At 44.7% G+C, this 14,693-nt stretch overlaps 1 protein-coding gene across 4 annotated transcripts in view; it reads right to left on the bottom strand.

The window, feature by feature from the left end:
* Positions 1–14,693, bottom strand: part of ADGRE1 (adhesion G protein-coupled receptor E1) — a 54,661-nt gene that overhangs the window by 35,274 nt on the left and 4,694 nt on the right. For 2 of the 4 annotated variants that reach the window (XM_082455409.1, XM_082455411.1), the window contains exons 3-6: positions 11,329–11,361; positions 7,011–7,157; positions 2,833–3,231; positions 1,008–1,154 (exon numbers count right to left, since the gene is read on the bottom strand). In XM_082455409.1, coding sequence (XP_082311535.1) covers positions 1,008–1,154; positions 2,833–3,231; positions 7,011–7,157; positions 11,329–11,361 — 726 coding nt within the window. Of the gene's footprint in view, positions 1–1,007; positions 1,155–2,832; positions 3,232–7,010; positions 7,158–11,328; positions 12,825–14,693 lie in introns of those variants that run through there. The other 2 variants (XM_082455410.1, XM_082455412.1) reach the window with 2 other exon arrangements.

Here is a 14,693-nt window from a genome sequence, read left to right as displayed (position 1 = left end):
CACAGCAGCCCTGTGAGGTGTAAACTAATATTTCCATTTTTCAGAGGAGGAAACTGAGGCTTCAAAATTGTGCAAAGTCACATGGCTTGTGAAAGGCACAACCGGGATTTAAATTCAGGTTCTGTCTGGCTCTGGAATTTTTACATGACAGCTTTCCAGGCTGTCTTGAGTCTCAGAGACTGGAAATTTGGTGATTAAATTGATATCTGTCCTGCACAAGCCCACCCTGAGTTACCAGCAGGTGTAGCCTCATTCAGAGGCAGCAGATCATGGTGGCTGAGGTATGAAGTCACACTAGGCATAGTTCTACCATGACTCTCTTATTTCCTTTCTATTTGACCTCGGGAGAGGTGATTCCACCACAATGGAGGCTCAGTTTCCTCATCTATAATATGGGTATAAAGTACCACTGATAGCATCAGGTTGTTGGGACGACTGAATGAGCACATATATGGAAGAGCTTAGTGCCTTGGCTGGGATCCTGCCTTCAGGACTGTGTACGTGCTGTTCCCCCCTCCTGGAACACCCTTCCCCAGATAACCCGTATCTCACTCCCTTCAGGTCTTTTCTCAAATATCAACTTCTCAGCATGGCCTTTCCCTACCACGCTATTAAAACTACAACTTCACCCTCGAGTACTCCCTACTCACCTGTCCTGCCTTCTTTGTCTTCATCTCCTTTAACTATCCCTGACCCACAATATGTCCATGAACGTATTTTGTTTTCTCCCTATCTCTCCCCACACTGGATGATAAGTTCCATGAGAACAAGTACTTTTGCCTGCATTACACACTGCTGTATCCTCCATCCCTAGAAGAGTGCTTGGCATGTAGTAGGTGTTCAGGAAGTGTTTGTTGAATGAATGCATGCATGAATGAATGATTATTGGCTTCAGCTTTGCAGATGAGGGCTTTGAATTCAGCTGAGACCCACCTCAAATCCTCCCCCACCACTGCTGTCTTTGCAAACAGATTGGACTTGATTCCCCAAGAGACCCATGAACCTACCTTCACAAGTCTCTCCCAGGCCCTGGAAACTCATCTTTCCCCTGCTGGATTCAAATCCTGGGTTGCAGACACAAGAGTAGCTTCCAAGACTGTTGTGGCAACTTGAATGCTCTGGGCAAGTTCTGGGATCGGCACATTCATCCACATCTGGTGAGTGGAAATGGAAACTCCGGTCAAGGCAGAGGAAGCAGCGAGGACAGGAGACTGCAATCAGGAGATTCACTCCACCTGTTCTCCACCTGAAGCTCCCCAACACCCAGACTTTCCCCTTCTCTCTAACGTCCTTGCAGTTAAGCATGGTCTTGAGAATAATGCTGGTCAACCGTATGCAAGCAAAAGGGTGGCAAATAGTCTCAAGCCACAATGATCATAGATTGCAGAAATGGCTGTCATCCTTTACTCCTCCCTGTGTCCACAACTTGGGATGAGGTTTGCGCCGTACCATGCGACATTGCCACTCCTCTCTTTAAGATGTGGAGTTTGTTTCCCCAGCCCTTGACTGTAGCTGGCTCTATGACTTGCATTGGTCAATAAATATGGCAGAAGCAATGTGGTGCCAGTTCCAAACTTAGACCTCGAGAAACTTACTTGCTTCTGCTCATACTTTGGACCCCTTGCCTCTGCCATATGAACAAACCCCAAGTTAATTTTTAAAAAAAGAAAAAAAAGACAAGGTGCAAGAGAGTTGGATCATCCCAGATGAGCCCCAGATATGTGAGACAGCCCAGCCAAGATCAGCAAAGCTGACCCACAGCTGTCCACAAACACATGAACAAGCCCAGTGGAGACCCAAAGAACTGACCAGCAGAGCCCAACATAAACTGCCAACATGTGGAATCCAGAACTAAACAAATGGTGGTTGTTTTAACCACCAAATTCTGGGGTGATTTGTTACTCAGCAATAGCTAACTGCTACAAATAGATCAGAAAAGTCAGAGATGACTTCAAATGTCTCTAACTCCAAGCCAAGGGGGTATGTTGAGGGCTTGATCACTCCATGCCTTGCTTGATAGAGTCACCCTCCCTTTAGATAAATAATAGTGCTGCAGCAGACTCAGGAAGATGGAGTCCTTGTCTCTTGGTGGGAATATTCTGGCTGCAGTGCAGAGGATAGATTCAAGGGATCAACACTAGAAAAAGGGAGAGACTAGTGAGGAGGCTGTTGCAATAATGATGAAACCTAAACCAAGGATGAAAAAGAGTGAAGAGATTCAAGACATATTTAGCAGGCATTTTGCCCAATGACATGATGACTGATTTAATATGGAAGGGGAGGGAGGATCAAGAATAACTCTCAGGTCTTCATTCAAATACCTTTCAGGGAAAAGTTCTGAAGTTTGTGTCTGAGCTCTCCCCAGGACAGAGTTTACCTCAGTGCTACTGACACTTCGGACCAGATCATTCTTGGCTGTGGGAGGCTGTTCTGTGCATTGGAGGATGTTCAGCAGGATCTCTGGTCTCTACCCACCAGTTGACAGTAACACAAACCACCCGCCTCCACCACCAGTTGTGACAACCAAAAATGTCTCCAGACATTGTCAATATCTCCCCCCCACAGGGTGGTGAGTGAATCACTCTAAGGATAGAGCTCTGCGTTACTCTCAAATCCTGCCTGACCCACTGCTTAATTCATAGTAGACCCTCAACGGGAGTTCAAATTCAAGTTCTTCTACTTAATAGCTGTGTATTCTTGGACAAATGACTTTACCTCTCTGAGCCTCGACTGGATTATTTCTAAAATGAGAATCATAATCCCTACCACATAGGATCACTATATGAAGTTCCTAATTAATCGAGTAGGTAAAGAAGATCAGGTTCTCTATACCTTCACAGAGGGAGTTGTTAGAGGTGAATCCAACTTGGCAGCTGCACCTGTAGCTTCCCAAAGAGTTGGTACACTCAGAGTGCTCTGGGCAGACCCCACTGTAGAGGCATTCATTAATGTCTGAGGAGCAGTGGAGGACATTGGAGAGACAAAAGATTAGGTGTCTATGGTTAGAAACACAGGTACCGAACTCAATAGGAGCTGTCCACCAAAGACGCATGCCTGAGATCCTGAGCGCATTACCTGTACAGGTGAAATGACCTGGCTTTCCTGGTTTCCAGTTATTTCCAGTGGGAGAAGAGAAACCAGGCAAACAGTTGCACTTATACCTCCCCGGCAGGTTTCTGCAGATTGAGTTAGGACCACATGGTGGGTGGCTTTGAGAACATTCATCTATATCTGGAGAGAAAAAGAGTCAGAGTGTTACAAATTTTCTTCATCTTGTGAAACACTTTGTATTTTCCAAAGTTGGTTGAAACAATGTCTTCCATCCCATATGCCCTTAATTCAATGCCCTTTCATTGGTATTCCCTCCATCAAGCCCTGGGGTCTATATTTCCTCCTCTTGGATCTGAGCATGCTTGTGACTATGGTGGTGGTGACACTAGGTCCTAAATATGCCATGTAAGTCATAAAAATGTCACACACTTCCACCTTGTTCTCTTGAGATGCTCATGCTTGACTCAGCCGCCACACTGTGAGGAAACTCAACCAGCCATGAAAAAGCAGCCCACGTGGAGAGGAACTAAGACCTCCAGCCCACAGCCCTGGCAGAGCAGCCAGCCAACAGCCAGCACCAGCTTGCCAGCCTTCTGAGTGAGCCCCCTGCAAATTGGATCTCTAGCCCCCAGTTGAGCCGACTCAACTAACGACGTGTAGAACAAAGTCAAGTCATCCTCAGCAAACTCAGTCCAAATGGAAGATTCATTCATGAGCAAGATAAATGATTGCTGGTGTTTTAATACACAAAGTTTGCTGCTCCCCAGCAATAGATTACCAGAACAGTTTCCAAACCCACCTCTAGGTATTTACTCATTGAAGCACCCATAGAACTGTGCAGTCATGGTACCATGGGGTGGTCCTCCCCTAATCTCCTTCAGCCCTACTCTGTCAAGTCACCCTAAATAAACACTTACGATGCACTTGTTGTGCAAATAGAACTTAAAGGCAAGTATCCTATAGCTCCGTCCCAGCAAACTGTGCCTCTCCTAGAGAGAAATCTGTACCTGCCACTATATATCAAGATAAGATCACAGGAATGTTCGTTCCAGCTTTAAGTAATGAAACATTAGAAAGACCTAGTGTCCATCAATTGCAGGGTGATTAGGTCTGGAGTTGGCATAAAGAATAAGGTAGCATGGTCCTTCATTTGACAAATATCTATCAAATATTCACAATGTGTTAGGTACCACAGGTCAAAGACATAGAGCAGACAAGATCCTTGCTGTAGTATCTACAATTTTGTAGACGGGGAATGATGCTCTCACCCCTTATTTAAAAACAAGGGACCAACAAGACTACTGTGCTTACTGAATAACCCATGAACTGTAGCCTAAAGATTTTAAAAAGTATGTTTGTACAGATGGCCAATGAAAAGATGCTCAACATCACTAATTATTTGAGAAATGCAAACCAAAACTACAATGAGGTACCACCTCACACCAGTCAGAATGGCCATCATAAAAAGTCTACAAACAACAAAGGCTGGAGAGGGTGTGGAGAAAGGGGAACCCTCCTACATTGTTGGTGGGAATGTAAATCACTGCTGCCACTATGGAGAACAGTATGGCAGTTCCTCTTAAAAACTAAAAATAGAGTTGCCATATGATCCAGCAATTCCACTCCTGGGCATATATCCAGACAAAATCATAATTTGAAAAGATACATGCACCCCAATATTCATAGCAGCACTGTTTACCATAGCCAAGACATGGAAGCAACCAAAATGTCCATAAACAGATGAATGGATAAAGAAGATGTGGTCCATATGTACAATGGACTATTACTCAACCATGATAAAGAATGAAATAATGCCATTTGCAACATGTGGATGTACCTAGAGATTATCATACTATGTGAAGTCAGACAGAGAAAGACGAATACCGTATGATACCACTTTTATGTGGAATCTAAAATATGACACAAATGAATTTATTTCCAAGCCAGAAATAGACTCCCAGACATAGAGAACAGACTTGTCATTGCCAAGGGAGTGGAGGGGAGGATGGAATGTGAGTTTGGGATTAGCAGATGCAAAGTATTGCACATAGGATGGATAAGCAACAAGGTCCTACTGTACAGCACAGGGAACTATATTCAATATCCTGTAATAAACGACAATGGAAAAGAATCTGAAAAAATATATATATACACACACACACATATACACAGACACACATATACATATATATACATATATATGTAACTGAATCATTTTGCTGTACAGCAGAAACTAACACAACATTGTAAATCAACTACACTTCAATAAAAAATAATTTTTTTAAAAAAGTATGCTTGGGGCTTCCCTGGTGGCGCAGTGGTTGAGAATCTGCCTGCCAATGCAGGGGACACGGGTTCGAGCCCTGGTCTGGGAAGATCCCACATGCCGCGGAGCAGCTGGGCCTGTGAGCCACAACTACTGAGCCTGCGCGTCTGGAGCCTGTGCTCCGCAACAAGAGAGGCCGCGATAGTGAGAGGCCCGCGCACCGCGATGAAGAGTGGCCCCCGCTTGCTACAACTAGAGAAAGCCCTCGCACAGAAACGAAGACCCAACACAGCCAAAAATTTAAAAAAAATTAATAAAAAGTATGTTTGGGGCTCCCTGGGAACTATAATAATACAAATCAGTTCCCTTGTTCAGAGCTCAGCAAATGATTTACAGCCCATAAGTCAAATCCAGCCTGCCACCTGTTTGTGTAAATAAAGTTTTATTAGAACACAGCCCCACTCATTTATTCATGTATCATCTATGGCTGCTTTTGCACTACACCTGGAGTACTAAGTAGTCAAGAGAGATCATTCAGCCAGCAACCTCCAAAATATTTACTATCTGGCCCCTTACAGAAAAAGTTTGCAGACCCCTGCAAACTATGTCAGAGGCATAGTCGGACCTTTACAGTCAAGAGGAGAGTTTGGGTCTAAATATAAGGACTAAAAACCAAAAACTTAGCTTATTCTGGGAATTATTTTAGTTTCTATTATTTATGTTAATAGTAGCTCTTGGGACTGTACATGTGCCTAGCACACTGCATACACTACTGCATATAATCTCAAATATCCTTTAATGTAGGTACTCTTATACTCTCATTTTACAGATGGAAATAGTGAGGCTTAGAGAGATTAAATACAATTTCCCAACGCTTCACAACTGGACTGTGGCAAATAGGTAAGTGGCTGAGAGATCGCTGTTACACTCAAAAAGACCTGGGTTTGAATTCCAGTTTGACTGATCCTAAAGAAGTCATTTCAGTTCTCCAAGCCTCGGTCTTCTCACCTGTACGGTGGAGATCATCACAACGACTACACTTGACGTAATGTGAAAATGCACATAAAGCCCTTCACACAGGGCCTGGCACTCAATACATGCAGAAATTCTTGTGATTTGCATGGAGAGGCGACCAGAAGGAAATCAGTGGTTATTTCTGGATATTGACAAATAGCATAATTTTGTTTCTTTTTATTCTAACACTTGTCTCTAATCATTGGAGGTTTTTGTGACCAGGAACAGAAAGAAAGAAAGAGAGAGAGAGAGAGAGAGAGAGAGAGAGAGAGGGAGAGTGAGGGGGGGAGGGGGAGGGAGGGAGGGAGGGAGGGAGGAAGGAAGGAAGGAAGGAAAGAAGGAAGGAAGGAAGGAAGGGATTAAGAAAGAAAAGAAGAAAGAAAGAAAGAAAGAAAGAAAGAAAGAAAGAAAGAAAGAAAGAAAGAAAGAAAGAAAGAAAGAAAGAAAGAAAGAAAGAAAGAAAGAAAGAAAGAAAGAAAGAAAGAGAAGGAAGGAAGGAAGGAAGGAAGGAAGGAAGGAAGAAAGAAAGGAAGAAAGAAAGAAAGGGAGAGACAGGGAGGGAAGGAGGGAGGAAATAACGCTTGGGAAAAAAGAAAAAGTGCCTACATCTGCTGCCCAACCAACTTCCAGCTGATTTTCCAACCAAATGCTAGGGGATTTTGAGGGGGCATGAACTCACCTTTGCATTCCACTCGTGGGTCCCTGAACTTCGTCAGTCCATTGCTGGACAGGAAGCCTTTTTTGCAAGTACAGTAGTAACTTGTTGAAGTGTTGGTGCAGGTTGCGTACGCTGGACACGTGGTGGTATCTGCACACCCATTCATATCTAGGCAGTGGAGAAGAAAGGATTTGGGTTAGAGCACCGAGTGGGGCTGCAAGGGAAGCCAGCGCAAGAGAAGGAAGGTGACTGTTATGGGTTGAATTGTGTCCCCCCTCCCCAAAATGTTGAAGTTATTGAAGTCCTAAACGCTGGTCCCTGAGAATGTGATCTTATTTGGAAATAGAGTCTTTGTGAATGTAATTAAGACCTAAATTAAGATGAGATTATACTGGAGCAGGGTGGTCCTTTAATCTGATATGACTGGTGTCTTTCTAAGCACAAGAGGCGAGGCACAGAGACAGGGAGAACAGCACGTGGTGATGGAGGCAGAGATCAGAAGAATGCGTCTACAAGCCAAGGACCACCAAGCCTGACCGGCAACACCAGAAGCTAGGAGAGCTTGGAATAGATTCTCCCCTACAGCCTTCAGAGAAAACACCTATATTTCAGACTTCTGGCCTCCAGAACTGTGAGAGGATACATTTCTGTTGTTTTAAGCCACCTGGTTTGTGGTAATTTCAGCAGCCCTGGGAAACTGATACAGCCACCAAGGGAGCTCAGTGAAGGACCTTATAGACCCCAGACGCTTGCTGCTCCAAGTGTGGTCCACAGACCAGCAGCAGCAGCATTGATTGGCAGTTTGATGGACATGCAGAATCCCAGGCCCCGCCACCAACCTACTAAATCCCAAGCTGCATCTGAGCAAGATCCTCAGGTGATTTGTGTGCACATGAAAGTATGAGAAGCGCTGCCCTGGATACTTGCTACTCCAAGTGGGGTCCACAGACCAGTAGCATCTGCCTCATCTGGGATCCCCAAGAGATCTTGGGAAATCAGATGCTGATTCGGGTCTCGGGATGGACCTAAGATTCTGCATTTTTAACAAGTCCCTGAATGAGCATCAGAGCTCTAGACAGAAGAGTTATGAGCGAACATTACAGCCCTGCAACTGATTTTATTGCAGCCCCTGCTGACATCTTGATTTTAGCCCAGTAGGACCCATTTCGGACTTCTGACCTCCAGAGCCATAAGATAATGTTTTTGTTATTTTAATCCACCAAGTCTGTGGGGATTTGTTAAGGCAGCCACAGAAAACGAATCCAGTTCCCATTATACAGCTGTGGAAACTGAGGGTCAGAGATGTTCAGTGACTTGCCCAAGGACACACAGCTGGTGAGAGGCGGCAGCAGGCCTGCCAAAATCCAAAGCGCGTGGTTTTCACTACTGCTAGGCAAGAAGAGGTGGGTCTGGCTGGAAACGCAATAAATCTTCAGGCAATTTCTAAGACAATTCTATGCAAAAACTTTTGCAATTGGTTGTTTCAAGTCTGTTGTCCTGACGGACTGGGAGCTCCCAGGGGTTTGTGTCTGTCTCACTTACTGCTGTGTCCCGAGTGCATAGTGGGTGCTCGATAAAGAAGACCTCACTGAGAAGGTAACATCTGAGCAAAGACCTAAGGGAGCTGAGTGAGTGAGCTATGAAACTATTTAAGGCAGAGGAAACAGCAAGTGCAAAGGTCCTGTGGCAGGACCATGCCTAGTGATGTCATGGAATTACAAGACGGGTGTGGTTGGAGCAGAGTGGATGACGGGTGCGTAGGAGGAGGTGATATGACAAAATCATGTAGGAACTGCTGGACCATTGTAAGACTTCAGCTTTTTATCAGAGACAGATGGGAGCCATGGGAGAGTTTGAGCAGAGGAGGAATACAGCATCACTTAGGTTTTAACATGATCCTTCTGGCCACTGGTTGGAGGATGAACTGTATCGGAGCAGAGGTAGGATGACCAGGTAGGAAGCAACTGCACTTGTCCAGGTGAGCGATGATGGTGGATACAGCCCAGGTGGGAACAGTGGCGCGCATAAGATTCTGGGTTTATTCAGAAGGTAATGCTAACGGCATTTGCCGATGGATTGGATGTGGGATGTAATAGAAAGAGAGAAGTCAACAAAAGTGCCCCCATCTTATTAGTGGGATGGGAAATCACGGGAAAGCTCTTTATAAAGTGCTGCAAAAACTAAAGGGACAGATTTTCATTACTAAGGTCTTGAGAGCCAGACTCTTAGCTGCCTGCACTCTGCCTTGTTTATTTCCCTTCCCTGCCCTATGCCTCAGATTGTAACTCTCTTCTCATTTCCAGCTTCCTCTTTCTTCTACAAAGGCAACATTTCTTTTTGCAGATTTACTGTGTATTACCATTTGTGATCTCTCAACTCTGAGTTTCCCATTACTTTCTTTCTTCCTCTAGCTCAATCTCTCAGGACTCAAATCCACCCCAAACCAGAATAGCAACACGGTCCTGTGTGACCGGCCACCTGCCAGCTTCTCTGTCTCATCTTCTACCTGGTCCCACCAGCCACACTCACCTTTGCTCAGTTCTCCAAATTCTTTCTGGCCTGCAGATCTTGAGACTTGTCAGAATCGTGCGAGCCAATTCCTTACAATAAATATTTACGTATACTTATACGTAGCTATCCATTCTATTGATTCTGTTTCGCTGGATAACCCTGACAAATACAAACACCTACTATATGCCAGGCAATATTCTAAGCCCTGTGGATTCAGCAGAGGAACAAGACATACAAAATTCCCCACCTTCACGGAGATGATAATCTGATGAGGCATACAATGTCAAAAATAGGGTAGTCACTGAGACGATAACGCATGAGCTGAAGCATACAGAAGGTGAGGGAGGAAGCCATGTATATATAGGGAGCAAAAGATTCCAGGCAGAAGGAACAGCACATGCAAAGGCCCTGGGGCAGGACAGTGCCTGGCGTGTTGCAGGAACAGCAAAGAAACCCGGGTGGCTGGAGCAGAGTGAGCAAGGGAGAGAGAGGGAGGAGGGGAGGGCAGGGAGGAGACAGGGCAGGTCATGCAGGACTTTGTGTGCAGCAGGGAGGACTCAGACTTTTGCCCTGAGGGAGGAGGGAGCCCTGGAGGGCTGTGGGCAGAGGAGGGGCGGGACCTGACTCAGGGGCTCACAGGCGCCCTCTGGCCATTCTTAGAAGGGCAAGGAAGCAGGAGACCAGGGCAGAAGCCACGTCAACCATCCAACTGAGACATACACATGATCCTCAACCGTGAGCAAAACATCTTAATAGACGGTCACTTAATTGACCAACATAGAAAATGAGACTCAAGGAGGCAAAGAGACTTTAAAAAATATTAACTACAACTACCATTTCCTAGGTGTCTTCCATGTGCCGAGCCCCTCCCTTAGATGTTCTGCAGTCTTCACGATAATGCTTTGAGGCGAGATGACCAAGCCATCCTGGTTTTCCCACGACTTTCCTGGTGTTAGCACTCAAAGTCCAGCATCCTGGGAAACACCCCTTCCCTCCAGTCTGGGGCAAGCCAGGATAGTGGGTCACCCTACTTCAAGGTAAACGTTAGGACTCCTTTCTACAGATGTGGAAAGGGAGGCCCAAGAGAGTTTGTAAAACCGTTCCCAGGTCACACCACGAGTCAGAATGCAAGAGAGAGCCAAGCAGAGTGGACGGATGTTAGGGGGGAGACGGGCTTATCCTCCTGGCTGTGCTCCACCACTGGCTACCAGCTTTGGCGCAGCTGCAGCTGAGCCAAGAAGAACCAGTTAATTTGTGATGCTTGGAGGAGGAGAGAGAGGAGGAAGGGGGGAAGGAAGAGGGGGACAGGGAGGAAGAAGAGGGAGGGGAGGAAGAAGGGAGAGGAGAAGAGGGAGGAGGAGGAGGAAGAGGAGGGAGAGGGAGTGGAAAGGGGGAGGGGGAGGGGGAGGGGGAAGGGGAGGGGGAGGGGAAAGGGGGAGGGGAAAGGGGGAGGAGGAGGGGAAAGGGGGAGGAGGAGTAGGAAGAGGGCTAACATAATTGAGCACTTACTATGTTCCAAGTATCGACTAAGCACTGCCTATATCTTCCCTCATTCCTCCCTCATTAAACCCCTGTGGGATTAACTCCCCTCACTCATTTTCGTGGAACTGAAACCTTGGGTAATTTACTGAGATACCCGAGGTCCCCATGGCGATGAGCCCTGGAACAAAGATTCGAACCCAGGAAGCGTGACTCCACAGCCCACCTCATAACAACTCCACATGGAACTGCGTCATCACAACTTTACTCCATTAGGTAGGGGTTGTCATTAATCAGGTGACAAAACCGAGTGACAGAGGCATTTGCCCAAGGTGGGGGAGTCTCTTACCAAAATGTGTCGACAACCGCCGCGTCCGCTCACCTGCAAGGAAAGAGAAGTCGATGGATCCCTTTGAGATCTGGCCATGACCCATCCTTTCAAACCAGGTTCCCTTTCTCTGTGGGTAACAATGATCACAGTGGTGAGTTATGAAAGAGGGAGTGAGGATGTGAAGAGGAAAACCCAGCCTCTTCTTGGGGATTTACCACCATCAGCTCACGAGTTCTTCACACCTTGCCAAGTAAGAAAGGATGGGATTCCAATATTCATGGAAGCACTTTTTATAAGAGCCAAGACATGGAAGCAACCTAATGTCCATGGACAGATGAATGGATAAAGAAGATGTGCGATAGATATATATACACATACACATACAATGGAATATTACTCGGTTATAAAGAAGAATGAAATAATGTCATTTGCAGCAACATGGATGGACCTAGAGATTATCAAATTAAGTGAAGTAAATCAAAGACAAATATCATATGATATCACTTATATGTGGAATTTTTAAAAAATGATACAAATGAACTTATTTACAAAAGAGAAATAGACTCAGACATAGAACACAGACTTATGGTTACCAAAGGGGAAAGGTGGCGGGGGGAAGAGATAAATTAGGAGTTTGGGATTAACATAGACACACTACTCTATATAAAACAGGTAAACAACAAGGACCTACTGTATAGCACAGAGAACTATATTCAATTTCTTGTAATAACCTATAATGGAAAAGAATCTGAAAAAGAATATATATACACGTGTGTGTGTGTGTGTGTGTGTGTGTGTGTATAAAACTGAATCACTTTGCTGGACACCTGAAACTAACACAACATTGAATATTCACTATACTTCAATTTTTAAAAAGAGTTAAAAAAAAGGGGGGTGGGGGGAATTCTCTGGCGGTCCAGTGGTTAGGACTCCATGCTTCCCCTGCAGGGGGCATGGGTTTAAGCCCTGGTCGGGGAACTAAGATCCCGCATGCTGCGCGGTGAGGCCAAAAAAAAAAGTTTTAAAAATATGGGTGGAGGGGGCTCTCTCAGCCGCTCTCGGCCCTACCCCCATCCAATTTACCTGATTGGCATTGCATCCCCCCCCCCCCCCACTGTCTCGCTGACCTAGAAGTATTGCCTGACAGATGCAGGAGTGTAACGGCCTCTGAGCAGGTGAACCTCTGTGGTGTAATTCACACTCCAGAGCTCCCCCTGGGATCAGGCTGTGGCTGAAACGCTCCTGAAACACCTTCTGAGTGGCTAGTTCTTCCCCTATCCAATCCTGCTTCCCTCCCGCCCCTACAAGTGTCTCCTGAGAGCCCTTCCTTAATAAAGTACTCACACAAGAATCCTCACCTCAGACTCTGCTTCTATAGAAATTAACCAAAAGCAGGTGGTGATCCTTAGTTTTGTTTCTTTGGGTTTAAAAAAATTTTTTTATTGAGGTATAGTTGATCTGCAATGTTGTATTAGTTTCGGGTGTACAGCAAAGTGATTCAGTTCATATACATATATATATATATATATTCTTTTTCAGATTCTTTTCCATTATAGGTTATTCCAAGATATTGACTACAGTTCCCTGTGCTATACAGTAGGATCTTGTTGCTTATCTATTTTATATATAGTGCTGTGTATCTGTTGTTTCATTTGTCTTTATCTTTTTTTAAGAAGGTAATAATCATAGTAAAAAAAAATTCAAACAATGCAGACGTATATAAAATTAAAAGTGAAGATTTCCCTGTGCCCCATCGTCATACCCAGGGGTCACCACTGTCAAAAGCTTAGAGTGAATCCTTCAAGCCTAGGTCCTATTCACAAACTCAGTCATGTAAATATAACATTAAATATAAATGAATTTATCAATTCACACAATTTTCTGAACACAAATGGTATCACGCAACATACAGTCCGCTGTGCTGTCCAACACAGTAGCTACTAATCATATATGGCTGTTTACACTGAAATCTATTAAAATTAAATAAAATGAAGCATTGATTCTTCAATTGCAGTAGCCACATTTAAGTTCTCAGTAGCTCCATTGACTAGTGACTACTGTAGATCTAGAACATGTTCATTGTCATAGAAAGTTCTTTTGGACACCTCTGTCCTACTATTACTTTCTTTTTTTTTTTTATATATGCAATATTTTATTTTATTTATTTATTTTTTAAACATCTTCATTGGAGTATAATTGCTTTACAGTGGTGTGCTAGTTTCTGCCCTATAACAAAGTGAATCAGCCACACATATACATACGTTCCCATATCTCCTCCCTCTTGCATCTCCCTCCCTCCCACCCTCCACTATTACTTTCTTTTTCCTGTAACCAAGAGCAGCAAAATTTGCCAAGTGTTGAAGGTGAGCAATGGGTACATGGGAGTTTGTTATACTATTCTCCCTACCTTTGAACGTTTAAATATTTCTATAATTAAAAAAATTAAGAAAATAATGTTTGGGGCAACTTTCCAAGTCAGTTCACATGACCAAACTTAATTAAGCTTTTTATCAGCTGTATAGCATTCCATTATATCCATGGGCTCTAACTGTGCCCTAGATAGCTAGGTAGCCCAAGATCGAACAAAAACTTCACACTCTCCTTTCCATGGTGTAGAATTGACAGTAGGAGGCAACTACCCCGCCATGGACTACATTTCCCAGCTCACCTTGCATCCAGGTGTGGTCATGTGACCATGCACGGCCTTTGACGTGTGTCACTGCCGAGCCTGGGTTTTAATAATGTGGCTTCGCCGTTGTCTGCAGAGTCTCTGAGATACCAGTATGGCTGAGCCACAAAACAGAAGGCATCTGGGTCCCCAAATCACCACATGTAGGAAAACCACCCACCAGCCAGAAATATCCTCATTGGACTCTTAAACAAGAATGAAATTTCTTTTTCTTAAGCCACTGACAGTTTGGGGTTTATTTGTTACAGTAGCTTGGGTTGGTCTCACAAATGCAACAATTTATCCAGCCAGTTCCCTGGTGTAAGCATACATTTAGTTTATTTCAAGTTGTTACCATGTTTTTTCCCCCCAGTGGACAAAACACCCCATTCAGAGCCCACACTTCACTGCTGCAAGATGCCATAAGCTGCCCCTACACCAACACCCACACACCATCTCGGGAGGAACGAGAGTAGGGTGAGGAGATTTGAAAGATTAACTCTTCGTACCATAAAGACTGAGTTTCCCAAATAAGGCTGAGCCAGGAAACTGAGACACTGAGAACACAGAACTGGCCATGTTTCTCCTCCTGGATCCAGCAGGAGTTTGTGTGGAAGATGAGAATACTGAACGAAACATCTAAAAATGCACTTTTTTTCCCCCACGTTGAGTTGTAGTTTAAATAAATCCCATCCCCATCCCCACTGCCCCATCA

Source organism: Balaenoptera physalus (genome assembly GCF_965194825.1).
Source record: "Balaenoptera physalus genome assembly, chromosome: 3".
Lineage (NCBI taxonomy): Eukaryota > Metazoa > Chordata > Mammalia > Artiodactyla > Balaenopteridae > Balaenoptera > Balaenoptera physalus.
Note: the sequence above shows the minus strand (reverse complement) of the source record. Positions and strands in the feature narration are given on the sequence as shown.